This window comes from Melopsittacus undulatus, chromosome 7 (genome assembly GCF_012275295.1).
Source record: "Melopsittacus undulatus isolate bMelUnd1 chromosome 7, bMelUnd1.mat.Z, whole genome shotgun sequence".
Classification (NCBI taxonomy): Eukaryota; Metazoa; Chordata; class Aves; order Psittaciformes; family Psittaculidae; genus Melopsittacus; species Melopsittacus undulatus.
Genome location: NC_047533.1, coordinates 64,855,890 through 64,870,691, shown reverse-complemented (window position 1 = coordinate 64,870,691; position 14,802 = coordinate 64,855,890). Strand labels below are relative to the sequence as shown.

Genomic DNA, 14,802 nt, shown 5'->3' with positions numbered 1-14,802 from the left:
AAAGCAAACTTTCTTACCCACCACTCCTGGGATGAATGGGATAGCGGTCCTTGAGAGCTGGGAGGAGACACTGGGGGAAAGACCTACTGAGACCCTGCTAGTGTAGGCAGGAACATGCTCTGACCGTGCTCCGCGCCCCCATGAGCACCTTCCAATCAGTCTATCAGGGCTACAAGAAGGTACTCTAAATGTTCAGCACATGTTAGCAAGGAAATTGTAATCTCATTGAAAGTGTATTTCCCCACCCTCAATAGGTAATAAAGTAGCTAATCTCTCCTCTCTATTCCCACTGCTGCAAGAGGGATCACAAATCACAGACCACGATAGGCAATTCAGATGTACCACAGTTTCTCATTGTCATGGTTTCAAGAACTTCCTGAAAGAACAGGGAAAACAGTGTATTTTCCCCAATCTGATTCTCAGATTAAAACCCTTTCAGCAAATTTCCCCCCAGGTTTTCAACTGAGAAAAAGTAGCTTTGAAAATATAAGCAACTGAAACCAGGATTTTTATTTGTATCTAAGAAGTACTACATGGCCTTAGGAGGCTTTATCATGACCTACATGTGAGTGCAACACGCAACCTCCAAGGGCAGTATTCCGACAGTTAGTTATGAAACTGTGATAAACTGCAGTAACATATACATTTGACTTTCTCATCTGCACTCAGGCTACTAATCCATCTTCACTAGGACAACTGGAGAGACAGCTACACTTGGCATTCTACCTTTTTAAGCAGAAACTGGCGAAACTAACCAATCAAAACAACCTCCAACAAAAGCAGCAAACTCTCCCCCCCCCCAACCCCCAACCAATCGAAACAAGGGCAAAGACAAGCAAAATACCCTATCCAAAGTGAGTTCTTGAAAAACTTCTGTCAATGTGCATTACAAAATTAACAGTATACGGATCTTGTCTAGAAAACAAAAAATTACATTAGATGCTGCACTGATAAAAGCCGTATACAACAGCAGCCATTTAGCTTCCTCCCTTCATAACAGGAAAGAGAATTGATTCTCAGCTTAAACATTGAATTTTAAAATACATAAGATCTATGTATTTGTAAAAATTACATCTTCAATATGAAATATTTTATATATTTTTAATGCTATGTTTCTTTACAGAGCTCTGTATGTATCACTGAAGTACCTCAGCTAAAATCTAATATTCTGTTGTTACTTGAGGAGACCAGCCCAGTTTGCTCTTGCCATTACCTTTATGGACAAGCTATCCAGCCCAAATCTGTTCTGATAAGCTCTTGATGTGACTTTACAACATATGCTCACCATGTGTTCGCTATCCACAACATATAACTCACAGATCTGGGAAGTAATTTTGAAACCAGAAGCAATATCTTCTCAAGTAACCACTAGTGAAACTTGACATATGGAACACACTGTGTTAGAAATACCACTGTTGCTAATACTGTTGTTTACCTGTTGTGCTAACAGGTTGGATTCTAACAAGTGAGCTAATTCCAAACTAAAACATCTGAGAAAGGGAGAAAAACAAGCAAACAAAAAACCCCACCGAACCGCCCATCATTAACTTAAATCACATGTGTGCATCAGCATTTGGAGTTCAATTTCACAAAAAAATCCATTCAGAGATTTGCAACTTACACCAGCTTCACTAATCCTCATATTACAAAGCAAACTTGGCAGAAGCTGCTCCATCTGTGATCCTCCCCTCTTCCCTAGACTACTTGAATAAAAATCATTCACATATTGCCCAGACCTGGATTCAGATAGAAGGAAAAATAAAACTCCATGCAAGTGTCTTTATTTTGGACACAGCAGCTCACTCAATATCACTTGTAAAGAACACTATGTAAGTCAAAGTATCCCATTCCATGAATGGCCTTTCATAATAATTTCTCTAGTCTGTTATTCTACATGCAATGAAAATATCTGAGTAGTCTGAAAAAAAAGTGATTACCATACTGTAAAGATCAAACAAAATCATGATTTTCCTTGTTCTATCAGAGACATAAATAAGTTTATCAATTTTCAGAAAGAAATTTGGAAACAAAAGAAATACAAATACAAGCACTTCCCCCCCCCCCCCCCAGGAAGGGCAGCAGTCACCTACCTGATACAAGTACACACTGTGGCCAGCACATCTCCTCTGGAGTAGACTGAGGTGAAAAGATATTCTTCTCAGCCCTCTTTACAGTTGGATCATCACCTCATCCTTACAACTATCTGCATCAGTATTCCCAAAGACACTTCCAATAATGCTCTGTCTGGTGCTCTATAAACTGCTTGGGTATTTCACTCCCAAATTAACTCCAGCAGTGCACCACAGCTACTAGACTTTAAATTCAACTGGAAGCTGGCTGACCAGAGAGCTGGCAGAGAACAAGGGCAGAATCCCAGAGCACAGGCAGAGCTTACACCACAGCCTGGCTGACATGCTATCTTCTGCCTCCCCTTTCTTCCATTCCCTCTTCCCCCTCTGTACAGTTTCACCTTCCATGAAAAAGTAAACACTGTTTTTCCCCTAGACAGGTAATTTTCTCACTAGTTCAGGACTACAGGTGGACTCACTATACCAGCACCAGTACAGGACTGCAGCATAGAAAGCAGGAGACCACCCTATTTAACGGCAGCAAACCATTAATTTGCCTCAGCTGATTCCTCTAACGAACCCTAAGGCAGTAACATGTGAAGAAACCAGAAAGAGGTTAACAAGCTGGGTTTTCCAGAGCCTGGCATGTTTTCAGTACCTGCATAATAAACTTATTCTATTGTATGGAGTGTGCCAGGAGAACACAGATACTTCATTTGGATAAACTAATTAAAAGACAAGTAAACATAATGTGTTTACACTGGCTTTAAGTAGCACACAATTTTACAGCAAAAAAAGAGAGTAACAGACAAGTTTGATGTTCCTGAGGAATCACTTTTTCAAGATATTTGGTATTTTGACACAAAATGAAAAACACAAAATACCACCGTTCTTGTATTCAAATATCTATAGCAACTATAAAGAGAGATGGTCTGTGCCAAGTTCCCAGAATCCCTCTTTGGCTGTAAGCAGACTGCCATACACACTTCATCACAGTAATAGGTGAGGGAGAGGTGAAGCTTTTAATGACACTAGTCAAAAATCAATTTTGTTTTGCTCTTCTGCATTCACAAATCTCCATTATCCCTACCCACTGCTGGCATTCCCCACAACAAAAATGTTACTGAGAAGGGCAGTAAGCCCTAGTGTGAACATAAAAGGTTTTTTGTTTGTTTTGTTGTAAATTAAATGAAGGAGAGAAAATAAATGGCTTTTTTTTGTTCATTTGGCTTGCCTGATGTGGAGTACGTATTAAAAAGGGTCAGAAAAAAGAAGCCCCAGTCAGCTCTCCTGGGTCAAAGACAGTAAAGCCAAATTCTCTCAGGTGAACATTCAAACCTCCAGCAATCCAGCCCTTAAACAATCTCTTGCTCTACAAAGTAGTTAGCACAAATTAGAAAAAGAGATAGCAATGCAGCCTCAGCACAGCATCTCCACTGTGACTGGAATGCAAAAACTGCAAGCTCAGCCCAGAGATGTGCTGTAAGAGAAGGACCTTCAGGTTATTTTGAACCATTACTTTATACCCAGCCATGGACTATACGCCAGAACGCTTCAGCCAATTTGGAGCTCAAACAAGGTGGCCACCGTTCAGTTACAGAATTCCACTATCTTCTGTATGAGGCCACTGAAGTCTTCAAAGCCATGTTACCTACCTCAGTGACAATTAAATAGATGTCTAGTTGAACAGAGACACCACTTGCCAAAAATATCATTAAAAATCGGTTACTTAACATCAGTGGCAGTTTTTCCCTGTGCCACCTCAGTTATGCACTGGAATGTAAATCAGAGAAATCAGAACAACAGTCACCAGCCTCAGAGACAAAAATGAACAGCAGCAAAAGCCATAGCTGAAACGTAACAATCTTTTCAGCAGTCTAAAGACAACTACCACTAGCTAAGGCACATTTTAAAGTCACTTTCTCAAATACTAAAGAATCTGTAACCACAATATTCGACATCAACAGAAGTGGTAGGAAATGCTATAATTTCTCTTTTGGCGAAGTGCTGGTCTACCCTCCTTGATGTAAGGAAGCATCTTAAATGAATAAAACACTCCAATACTTTCCAGAACTCTTCCAGCATCTCACTTCCTCCTTTAGATTGAGCACAGTGAAGAAGTGCCAAAACCACACAGCTAAATGAGCTAAGGGAAAGAGAGTGAAAGCGTAGAAAATGGGTGCATATAAGTTGTTTGTAAACTTATCAGACTATCCATCCTCTTTCACCATCAAAAGTGATCACAAATACTTTTACTTTGTCTTGTAGTAGTGTTTAAAAACCCCACGTGTATGTACTGGTTTATATAAACACACGTCCATAGGCATATTGGCTCCTAGTTGTGATAACATTGAGGGTCAGAGTAAGGTTAAGGACCAATTCTATGCTCTTTTCCTATGTACACAATATCCAAGGACTTTCTGAACATGACTTTCAGGAGCAGCATAAAGTGGGTGCAGAAAATCTACACCTTCCCTGTAGCACTTAAACTTAGCAGCTGTTAAAGCTGCTCCTCGGACTCTAAACAGGAGGAAGATAAGGTTGAATTGGTTTATTAAACCCAAAATGGTCCTGTATGGCACATAGTTAAAGCAATGCAACTTGCAATAAAGCCTGAAGTGTGAAGGGAGGAGAAGAGGCACAGCCCAATAGTCCTATCTTCAAACAGTTAAAATGCAGCCTCACCAAGCTTCAGTTACTGAGAACCATATACAACATTACAGAGCTCCACATGAAAACTTTACAGAAAGAGGCCTCAATAAAGAAAAAAAAACAAATATGGGAAAGTGAATCCTTGAGCTGTTGTTTCTGCTTATTAGCTTAGTTATTCTGAAAGTCATAGATTCAGACCTCTTTTCTGCTCCCTGTGTGCTGTGGTTGTGCAGAACTGGCAGCAAGCAAACTGCAATAAATCATTTTTGGTACCAACAGCACTGCAGCCTTGGAAGTTACACAGAGCTACAGAAAATGCAAAGTTCCTGTGGGTGGACACACTTCTCTCAGGTCAACTAAGGCTTAAAGTTTATCTCCTCCCCAATGTTAACCAATTGCAGTGGCAAATAAAACCAATATGAAAGAGGGAAGTCTTGAAAGAAGGCTGCTCAGCCCCTTCCTGTAAGCACTAAATTTCAGCAGCTGCTCTCTTATTAACTACTGCAAGTTTAAAAAGACATTTTCTCATAACCCTTATGAAACCAGGTTTCAAGTATTGAAAAAGTAAACAGGAGCAGTCAGTGCTGACTTTTGAGCTACAAGCATTGTGAAACTGAAGTGTGTGAGGGGGGAAACAAGAGTAATCAGTTATATGTTTTTGTGATTCACCATCCTGTACAAACTAGGAAACTAAATACTTCAAAGTGCTAAGCCCCCAAATTCCCATGGAATGTACAAGTACATTGCTTATCTAAACAGCCTGTGAGATCCAGACTGGAAAACTGATTACAGGTTTGTAACTTCAGCCAGAGATTGTACCTCACGTTTCAATTCATAAAACAATGCACTTGAAGGATTCCAGTTAGCAGTTCCTGGCTGTCAAGACCTGTCCTTAAACCTCTGCTAATCCAAGCACATCGATATGAATTATACATATTGAAATAATATGCAAACAAATGTTATATACATGCAAGTGATTGAGTAAAAACAAACTCTGACTCCTTTGTTACTTACAGATTCCCCTGTTTCTGCAGTCAGGAACAGAACCATGTGCACTGACACCAGGTGCTCAGGTAAAATGTATGCTACCAGGTGAGCATGTTTTAACTATTAGCTCCCAGATGTTTATCCTGGGATAAGGGGGAAGTTTCACAAGAGGATTAAGGTGTTGTAAGACTATGCTGCCCAAGGGAGGGACAGTCAAACGAATCATGGATCCAGTCCAGCTTAAAACTAACCCAGAAGAGGAAAAGAAAGAAATGTGTCTGTCCTCACCTGCTTGATGAACTAAGGGCTAGTATTAGCAAAGGGAGGCAGCAAGAATATATGGGCACTGACAAGAGCAAGAAAGACAAGAGTTCCTCAGTGGTGGCAGCTCAGGTTCACACCAGCTTAAGTCATTTGTGAGGCCTTAAGCTTTAGGTCAAACTACTGTAAATTAAGGTTAACTTAAATGTAACCAATTGTCTTAACACAATCACGTGTTAATGGTTTTGGCTCTGTGCTAGCTAATGAACACATTCCAGCCAAAGTTGTTCTTCCTGAACTTGACAGTGCCTAAAACTTCACTGCAGGAATTTCAACACATGCTATTTGGTCAATCTGGAGCTCAGTTTTCACTATGACTGTCTACCCTATGCCAAAATAGAATCACTGAATCATAGGATGGTTTGGGTTAGAAGGGACCTTAAGGCTCACCCAGTTCCAGACCCCTGCCATGGGCAAGGACACCTTCCACTAGACCAGGTTGTTCCAAGCCCTGTCCAGCCTGGCCTTGAACACTGCAGGGATGGGGCAGCCACAGCTTCTCTGGGCAACCTGTGCCACTGCCTCACCACCCTCACAATAAAAACTTCTTCCTAATATCTAATCTAAATCTCCCCCTCTTCAGGTTTAAGCCATTCCCCCTTGTCCTATCCCTACCTGCCCTTTGTAAGAACTCCTTCTCCAGCTTTCTTTTTGGACCTTGAAGGCACTGGAAGCTGCTCTAAGGTCTCCCAGGAGCCTTCTCTTCTCCAGGCTGAACAAGCCGAACTGGCCCTGCTCTGGCTACAGCTTATAATAACCACTCACTATCTTGTAAAGGGGCACACTTTCTGTCAGAGCATATAAAGGTCATTAGAGGCTAGCAGCGCTTGAAGTGAAGAGTCTCTCCATTCCTTTCAGTTTGCTAAACTGAAACTTATTGTGCTGTAAAAAGACAAGCTGCAAAAAGAGGTCAACACAAAAACTCCTTGTCCTAAAGGACACTAATCACACAGGAGCATCAAGCGTGAGCTGGTATGAAAAGAAGAAAAATGGGAGAGACTGTGGAATAAGAGAGACACAGAGATACACCCTTGTAGGAAGAGCAAAATAAAAAGGGTTACAAGATGACTCCTTCTATGATGCATATGAAAGGGAAGGAGCATTGCTGTCCTGGGATTTAATTTTGGTATCATCCCAGTTTTGCATTTACTACAGACTTTGCCCCAGTGTGAGCAAGATCAGACAGCTTATTAACTAAAGGGATGCTTAATCCTACTTAGTCATCAGACATGAGTAAGGGCTACAGTATTTGACCTCATGTGCAAAAGAAACACCTGAAAAATCATCTCTGTCTCACCTTTGCAATGCTAGAGAAATAGATATTTCCTGTAGCGTAACTGATCAACTTCTGAGCACCTGCAACGTAAGTTAAACAGCCATATTGCACTAGAAAGAACACAAGAAATTGCATAGGTTTTGAACGTACACACATGTATGTATTAAATACAGCAGGTGTTAAACTTTAAAAATCTATTCACAAGACTGACAGCATTCTTCAACATTCAGTTCTATTACCCACATTATCCATGAAGCACTAAGACAAACTCAGATGTTACACTTTTCACTCCAGGTACCTTTTTGAACAAAATAGGAGAGCCTGGGGGAGAAAGGTGGAATATCTGCCAACAAGGACTGGCCTGCACACTTCCCTTCCCTCAGGTAGAAGGGGAAGGTGATCAATACCTTCCATGAGGCAGTGCATTAGCCTGGAGTAGTTAAAAAGCAGTATTGGAAAATACTCTATTTGCCAGCTGTGTTTTCTGTAAGTTTAAACTAATTTGGAATTGGTATAGTATGCTTTGGAAGGGAAAGAAAAAAGATGATCTAATAGGTCATTTCACTTCCATCACTAATTTCTGTGAACTAAATAACATTTTATGTTTATGATGTTTAGAACTCAATTTCCCAAGGACCAGTTTTAAGGTTAGAAATGGTCACTATGACAGCAGCTATCGAACTGATAAAGAAGATAAGTAAGAAAAGTCCCGAAGAGCTCTTGAAACAGCAGAAAAGGAGCACAGATGCAAATAAATGTGCATTAGAAGGTCAGTATGGTAATTACAGACATGGTGTTTCATTGGACCAAAAAAAATGAACCCAATGAAGAATGAACAGTGGTGTCATGGATAAGAAAGAGAGGTGACATAACTTGCAATGTTTATTATATATTTGCCTATTATATATTTAGCTATTTATTGTATACTAAATATACATTAATTATTCTATATATAAAATGCATATGTATATACACACACACTATCTATGAACCAGACACAATAACATGGATGCAGAGCCAGAAGACTCTTACACTGAAAGGAGGAAAAAAGAAAGCAGATTAGCTCACAAGGAACCAAAGAACTGACATAATGTGCTGATGTTTCCTGCAAGCATCCCAAAGATGAGCAGCAAAGTTTTGGATGGGCTGCGTATTTTCCTAATACTTCCTTTGAAAAACAAGCTGTTCCAGCATTCTAAATAATCCACACAAAGGCACAGAAAACAAGTCTGACTTTTGCTAGGTTGAACTGGGGTTGGGGAAAAAGGTCCTCCCAGATACTTATAAACAATATATTAACTTTTGTGCATGACAGTATGGCAGCAAGCTAGTTCTGAAACCCACTGTTCTCCTTGAGTAGAACAGGTTGAAAGAGCTATAAATGCAGATATTCCAAACTTCAGCAAGTGAAAACTTGGTCTATAACAAGACACAGATTCAGAGCAATTCATGAAACACAGCCAAGCCTCTGCTCCTACGTCGCTTCTTGAAAAAAGGCTCCCATTGATGACTGCATGTCAGTTGACATAGAGGCCTCAACAGTGGAAAGTGCATAATCCCTTTCATGAACTCAGGGAGTGAGGGTGTAAACTGTGGGGGTGGTGACAAGGAGCATGGCACAGACCAGAGAGCTTGTACTCCACCACATGAAGAAAATCAGAGTGTGTGTCTTCAGATACTCATCTTCTGGAGACAGCTTTTACCCAGCCTGCTGAAGGGAACCTCAGCACGTGTGTCAGCACCGGCTGCTGGAAGGGTTTGCTGTCCCAACCTAGTACAAGTCTCCCCTCCCTTCCCAGCATCTCTCAGTTTGGAGAAGGACACACACACTGAACATACTTCCCTTTGTTTTGCCCAGAGGAAAAAGAATTAGAAACAGCATTTCTTGTGATCCACATTGTATTTGTTGTCATTGAAGCCCGACTGCTTCATTCTCAAATTGTGCAGTTTAATAATCTGAGGGAAGAATTCACTAATGACTGTGTGTGAAGAGTAAAGCAGATCCAAATGACTGTTCCACTATAAACCTCTCAGCTGGAGTTACCAGGGAATAAAGGGAGAAACCCCCAAAATGTAGTTTACTGTTTTCTCATGTTAAAATAAAAGTGTTAAATGAATTTGAACTGTTTTGGCAAATAAAAATCATGATGCACATAAACAGCAAACCTCACCAGGCTTCTGTGATCGCTAGAAATGAAAATGTTTCTTCTTTTTGTACTCAAAAAGCATAAATGTCTTAAAATATTTTTCAGTTGCCTTAAAAGGAGCAATTTCTCAGGTTTTGAATATTATTTTCACGTACACATGAATGCTCCCTAATGTTTTAGACATGAGACAAAAATCATAATTATCACTCTATGAGTGAAACAAAGCAGATAATGTTTTGGTTGTTTGTTTTTTTTTGCAACACTTTTGTACATATTCTTAAAAAAAAAATTGATGGAAATGGGTCAGGTTTTTAGGCAATATTAGAATGTCTCTTTTCAAGAGGAGAAGCATAGCGCTCATTGAGTACATTTGAATAGCACTGAGACCAAAGCACACAGATTCAGTTATGGTGAATTTCACAGCACACTACCCTTTACTTTGGCTACTCTTAGCTCCTGGAGTGTCCCAACCTGAAACAAATTAATAATAGCAAGAGCTGTAAATGCATTTCCTCCTTTTGTTACTTTGTTTCCACAACTTTCACATCATAGCAGGGCAGTGTGTCTCTGCCCTGGATCTTCAAGGGAAGGTCACCAAATCCCAGACCGGTTTGGGTTGAGAGGAACTTAAAGCTCACCCAGTTCCAAGCCCCTGCCACGGGCAGGGGCACCTTCCACTAAACCAGGTTGCTCCAACCCCTGTCCAACCTGGCAGGGATGGAGCAGCCACAGCTTCTCTGGGCAACCTGTGCCAGTGCCTCACCACCCTCATAACGAAGAGCTTTCTAGTATCTAATCTAGATCTCCCCTCTTTCAGTTTAAAGGCATCCCCCGTTGCTCTTATAAAAAATGAGGTACTTCACAAAAAAAGCTGGCCTTTAATGCTTTAGGTTAAGGTTTGGGAAGAAGGGGAAAGGACAATACAGTTAGCAATGGCCCAAGGAGCTGTTCTGAGGACAAATGCGTACACAGTGCACCACAACACTTCCCTGGAGCCAAGTAATCTTGAGATCTCCTGAGCCTCCAGCCCCTTTCCTGTATCTTGTGGAAATGGAATGAGATGTGGAAAGGGATCTGCAGACCGTTTGGCCAATGAAAGATAGTCCCTGCTCGTGGAGTTCTGTTAGTTACTGAGCTAGGAGCAGACGTGAGCCACGGCAAAGCACAGCGGTGCGAGGGGCACGGCGGTAACCGTGCTTTCAGAAGTGCTGCGGGAAGGCAGAGGAACATGGTTGTGCCTCGCTGCTAACGCCAGGAAAGCAACAAGATGTCAGTGAGGTTTTTCTGCTTCCTGTTTGCAAAGCACACACACACAGAGCCCCCCCCCGCTTTGTGTGGCTCCAGCCGCCGCTCCCTCCCTCCTCTCGCCGCCGCCGGGGGCCCTGCCCGGCTCCCCGCCCCGAGGGAGGAGGCTGCCCGCCCCCCGCTGCCCGCTGTCCTCGCCGGCAGCGGTACCGGGAGCTGCTCCCCGGCGGGGGGGCTGCGCTCAGCTTTTGTTTGCCACCGGCGAAGGAACCTCCATCCCCGGGCCCCGGGGGCAGACAAAGCTCCCTGTAGGACAGTGAGGGGCTGAGGGAAGGGTGCCGCTGCCCGCGGGACTGCGCGGCGCCGCGCACGGGTGGAGCCGACGGGCACGGAGCCGGCACCGCGGCCGGGGGAGGACGGGCCCGGCACGGCTCAAGATAAACACAGCGCTCTCTCCTTCCACGTACGGGGGGAGCGAGGGGAAGAGCCGCCGCCGGGACGGCCGCCTCCCCGCCGCTTTGTCACGGTGACACCCCCCGCACCCCCCCGCGGGGCCGGGAGACAGCTGCCGCCCTGCAGGACCCTCCCGCACAGCCGCGCAGCGGGCGGGAGGGAGGGAGGGACGTGCGGGGCTTGTAAACCACACGCTGCCGTCGCACCTCCCCTCACTCCCTCCCTCCCTCCCTCCTTCCATCCCTCCTCCCCACCGCCCATTGTGCGCCCGGCAGACGGCGAGGACGCGGCTGCCCCGTGTCCACCCCCCAGCACCGGGCATCCGCAGCACGGCCCCGCACGGCCCGGGGCGGGGGGACACGCCAGGACACACACACGCTTTTCCCCTGCTAGCCTCCGCCGAGCAGCCGCGACCTGCTGTAACCACGGCTCCAGAGAAGCACGGGGCCCGGCTCCCCCCGCACCTCCTCTGATTATGCATCCTCGGTGCAGCCTGGGAGTGGGAAACTCCGCTTCCTACTTGCCGCTACGCTCCAGCCGGCTCAGCCCCCGCCCCCTTCCCCCCCTCTGCTCCTCATCCAGAGCCTTAAAACCCACGGAAACTTTAGGAAGCGATTCAGCTGGGGCTGCCGCTCGCGTGGGGCAGCCCAGCCGAGACAACTGCCCAACTTTTCTCATCCTCCTGCCGGCATCCCGGCCCGAGGAGCCGACTTCCACCTCCCTCCGCCGCGGGATTTAGAGGGGGGCGGCCAGCACAGCCCGCCCGCCCCCCGCGCGGAAAAGCCGTCGTGAACCACACACACAAGCCGTCCGTGGGCTCCCGACAGCCCGCGGCGCTCACCCGGCACCGCTCCTTCTCCTTCCCCCGGGGCAGCTCTTCCCTTCCGAGAGAGACGGGGGGAAAAAGTTTGTCCGCTCCCCCCGCCCCTGCCTTGAGAAGTTGCGGAGCCGCCCGAGCCCCCCGCTCACCCAGCCCGGCCGCCGCTGAAGTTGAACCGAGCACCGGTTCCCCCCTCCAGGAAACCAGGGTCCACCTACAGCTCACCGCAGAGCGGACTGCCGCCCCCCGGGCCGCATCCCCTTACCATGATCAGAGTGTGGTTCCTCTGCTCCGCCGTGGCTGGCTCGGCATCTTGCTGCTGTTTGCTCTGCTGCTGCTGCTTGCTGCCGCCGGTGCCGGTTTTCTTGGCTCTCTGCTCCAGGGTCCGCTGGTAGAGGCTCACGGTGTCCCTGCGCTCCAGCTCCAGCTGCTCCGCCTGGGCTTGCTGGTACCTGCTCTCGCAGTTGACATGGTGCCGGCGGCAGCCCTCGATGCGCTGCCTCAGCCGCTCCACCACCGTGCTGTGCTTGGGGACGCCGCCGTTCGCGTTATTGTTACTGGGAGCAGCGGCAGGAGGGCCGTGGGGAGCGCTGCTGACCCCGACACCGGCCCCGCCGAGGCTGCTGTTCAGGTTATTGTTGATGCAGATACTGCTGCCATTCGCGGCGGCAACGGGGGCTGCAAAATCCCCCATCCTCTTCCCCGGGCACACTATTTTGGAAGAAGTTTTTCCCCTACCCTTGGCACACACAGAGTCTCCTCCGGGGTCCTGATGGGATACTTTTGAGAGAACCGGGGGGGAGGGGGCACCAGCATGTATCAGGGAAACAGCGATCCCAAGCAAATGTTTCTCTTTCCCCCCAGCCAATCCCTCTTGAGAAGCTCCAAAACATTAAAAAGAAGGGGGGGGGTGGGGGGGAGAGAGAAGGAGGAGGGAAATAAAGAGAGAAGGTGCTAAAAGGTTATCACCAGCAACACAACCAACGAACACACACACACAAAAAGCAGCACAACAAACTAAGCAGCAGCAATTCGGGTAGCAAACTCCAGGAGATATCAGACCAGCTCCTTTCCTCCTTTTTCCTTTTTATAATCCATTATTTCCAAATAGATTCCGGGAGATTTCCGGAGGTTTCGCCCAAAGCCTTCTCTCCCCATGGATAAAGAGCAACACGCGCGCCCCTCCGCCGGCACACACACACAGAGCCACATCCACAGCCGCTCACACGCGTGTTCGCGCACACGCATCCAGGCACAGGCACACACGGACACACTCACTCGCACTCCCTGGCAGCAAGAGACAGGACGAGCCGCTTTCTTATTGTATTTTTCCTTCTAGAGAAAAGTTTGGGTGTTTATGCCGCACCGTGTTCGCAAAGTACTTTGGCTGCTGAGTTGCATTTCAACAGGAACCTAAAGAGCAAATCCTCGGGCTGGGGGAAGTAAACACATGGACAATCCGGGCCGAGCTGGAAGGAAAGGAAAAACAATAAAAAAGAAAAAAAGAAAACAAAAAAAGTAGAGCTGTAAAGTCTCTGCAAACCGCCGAGCTGATAGAGCCTAACGCTTTGCTCTGCTCTGCTTGCTGCTGCTCCTCCTGCCACCATCACAATGATCAAATGCTCTCCTCCTCCACCTCCTCCTCCTCCATGCCAGCGGAGTGATATCAGGACAGGAGCGCTCAGTAAACACCGCAGCAGCAGCACCACCACCAGCAGCAGCAGCAGCAGCGGCAGCTCCTCCAGGCCGGGAGGCAGACCCGGGGACAAGGTGCAAAACCCGGCACGGACGTCGCCCAGCAGGAGCGGACATGGCGCTTCCCCCACAGCGCCCCACGCTCCGCTCACGCCCGGCGCCGGCAGGCACGGCTCGGCTCGGCTCGGCACGGCTCGGGCCGCCACCTGCCGCCCCCGGGGCTCCCCCAGGCCGGGCGGAGCGAGCGGCAGCTTCAGCGGCCGGCAGCCGGGGCGAGCACGGCGGCGGAGGCTCGGCCTTGCGGCGGGGCGCGGCGGATACCGGGAGGGAAGAAGGTTAATGGGGGTGGAGGGGGTCAGCGCCTCGGGTGAGCGAGCCCCGTGCCTCGGTACCGGAGGGTGCGGAGGACCCCCGGAGCCCAGCGTGTGCCGTGTCAACTGTTGCATAACGCGCGGGAGCGGAGCGGGGAGCCCGGTGCCGGCCGGAGACCGGGCTGAACTTTCTATTTTAAACAGCGGCAGAAACATGACACGTTGGGCAGGAACGTTTTTCCGAGAGAGCGAGCTAGCGGACGGACGGACGGACGGACGGCAGCTGCCTCCGTGCAGAGCGCGGGGGATTCATGGATCAGGAACAGCATCCCGGGAAGCGAGTGCCGAACCATTTGGCAAACAAAGCTACTGCTCGCACAGTTTTAATTGATGGGGATTTTCTAACTAGCACCGTGAGATGTGCACTTCCAATTCTTTATTTTCTTCTTTTTCTATTAAGCATACCTCTGTGACCCAGAATCATCTCTGAGAGACACTCTTGTTCTATAACATGCAGCTGGAAATCTAGAAAATTGGGAACTCATACATTAGTCATGAGATCCGATTTAAACCATCATTTCTGCCACTGCAGATTAGCATAGGATACTATTTCTAAGCTACTCTCAGTGGTAAAGAGCTGTCTTTTGTTTTCTTTGCTCAGCAATATGAAACTTGGGATTAATTTCATCCCTATTGCAACTATTCTTGACTATGTTGAGATGGAAAATAATAGTGGATAAAATTAGTAGCTAGTACCTTCCCTGTGCTGGGACTAAGGAGCACATTTCCCACCCTTTCCTTAAAACTTTACTATCAGTTTGAGAAC

At 46.8% G+C, this 14,802-nt stretch overlaps 1 protein-coding gene across 2 annotated transcripts in view; it reads right to left on the bottom strand.

Moving 5' to 3' along the window:
* The window catches only part of MAML3 (mastermind like transcriptional coactivator 3), a 247,271-nt gene extending 234,423 nt beyond the window's left edge, over positions 1–12,848 (bottom strand). For both annotated transcript variants that reach the window (XM_005142366.3, XM_034064544.1), the window contains exon 1: positions 12,236–12,848. In XM_005142366.3, coding sequence (XP_005142423.2) covers positions 12,236–12,664 — 429 coding nt within the window. In that variant the 5' untranslated portion in view covers positions 12,665–12,848. The remainder of the gene's footprint in view (positions 1–12,235) is intronic.
* Between the last annotated feature and the right edge of the window lie 1,954 nt (positions 12,849–14,802).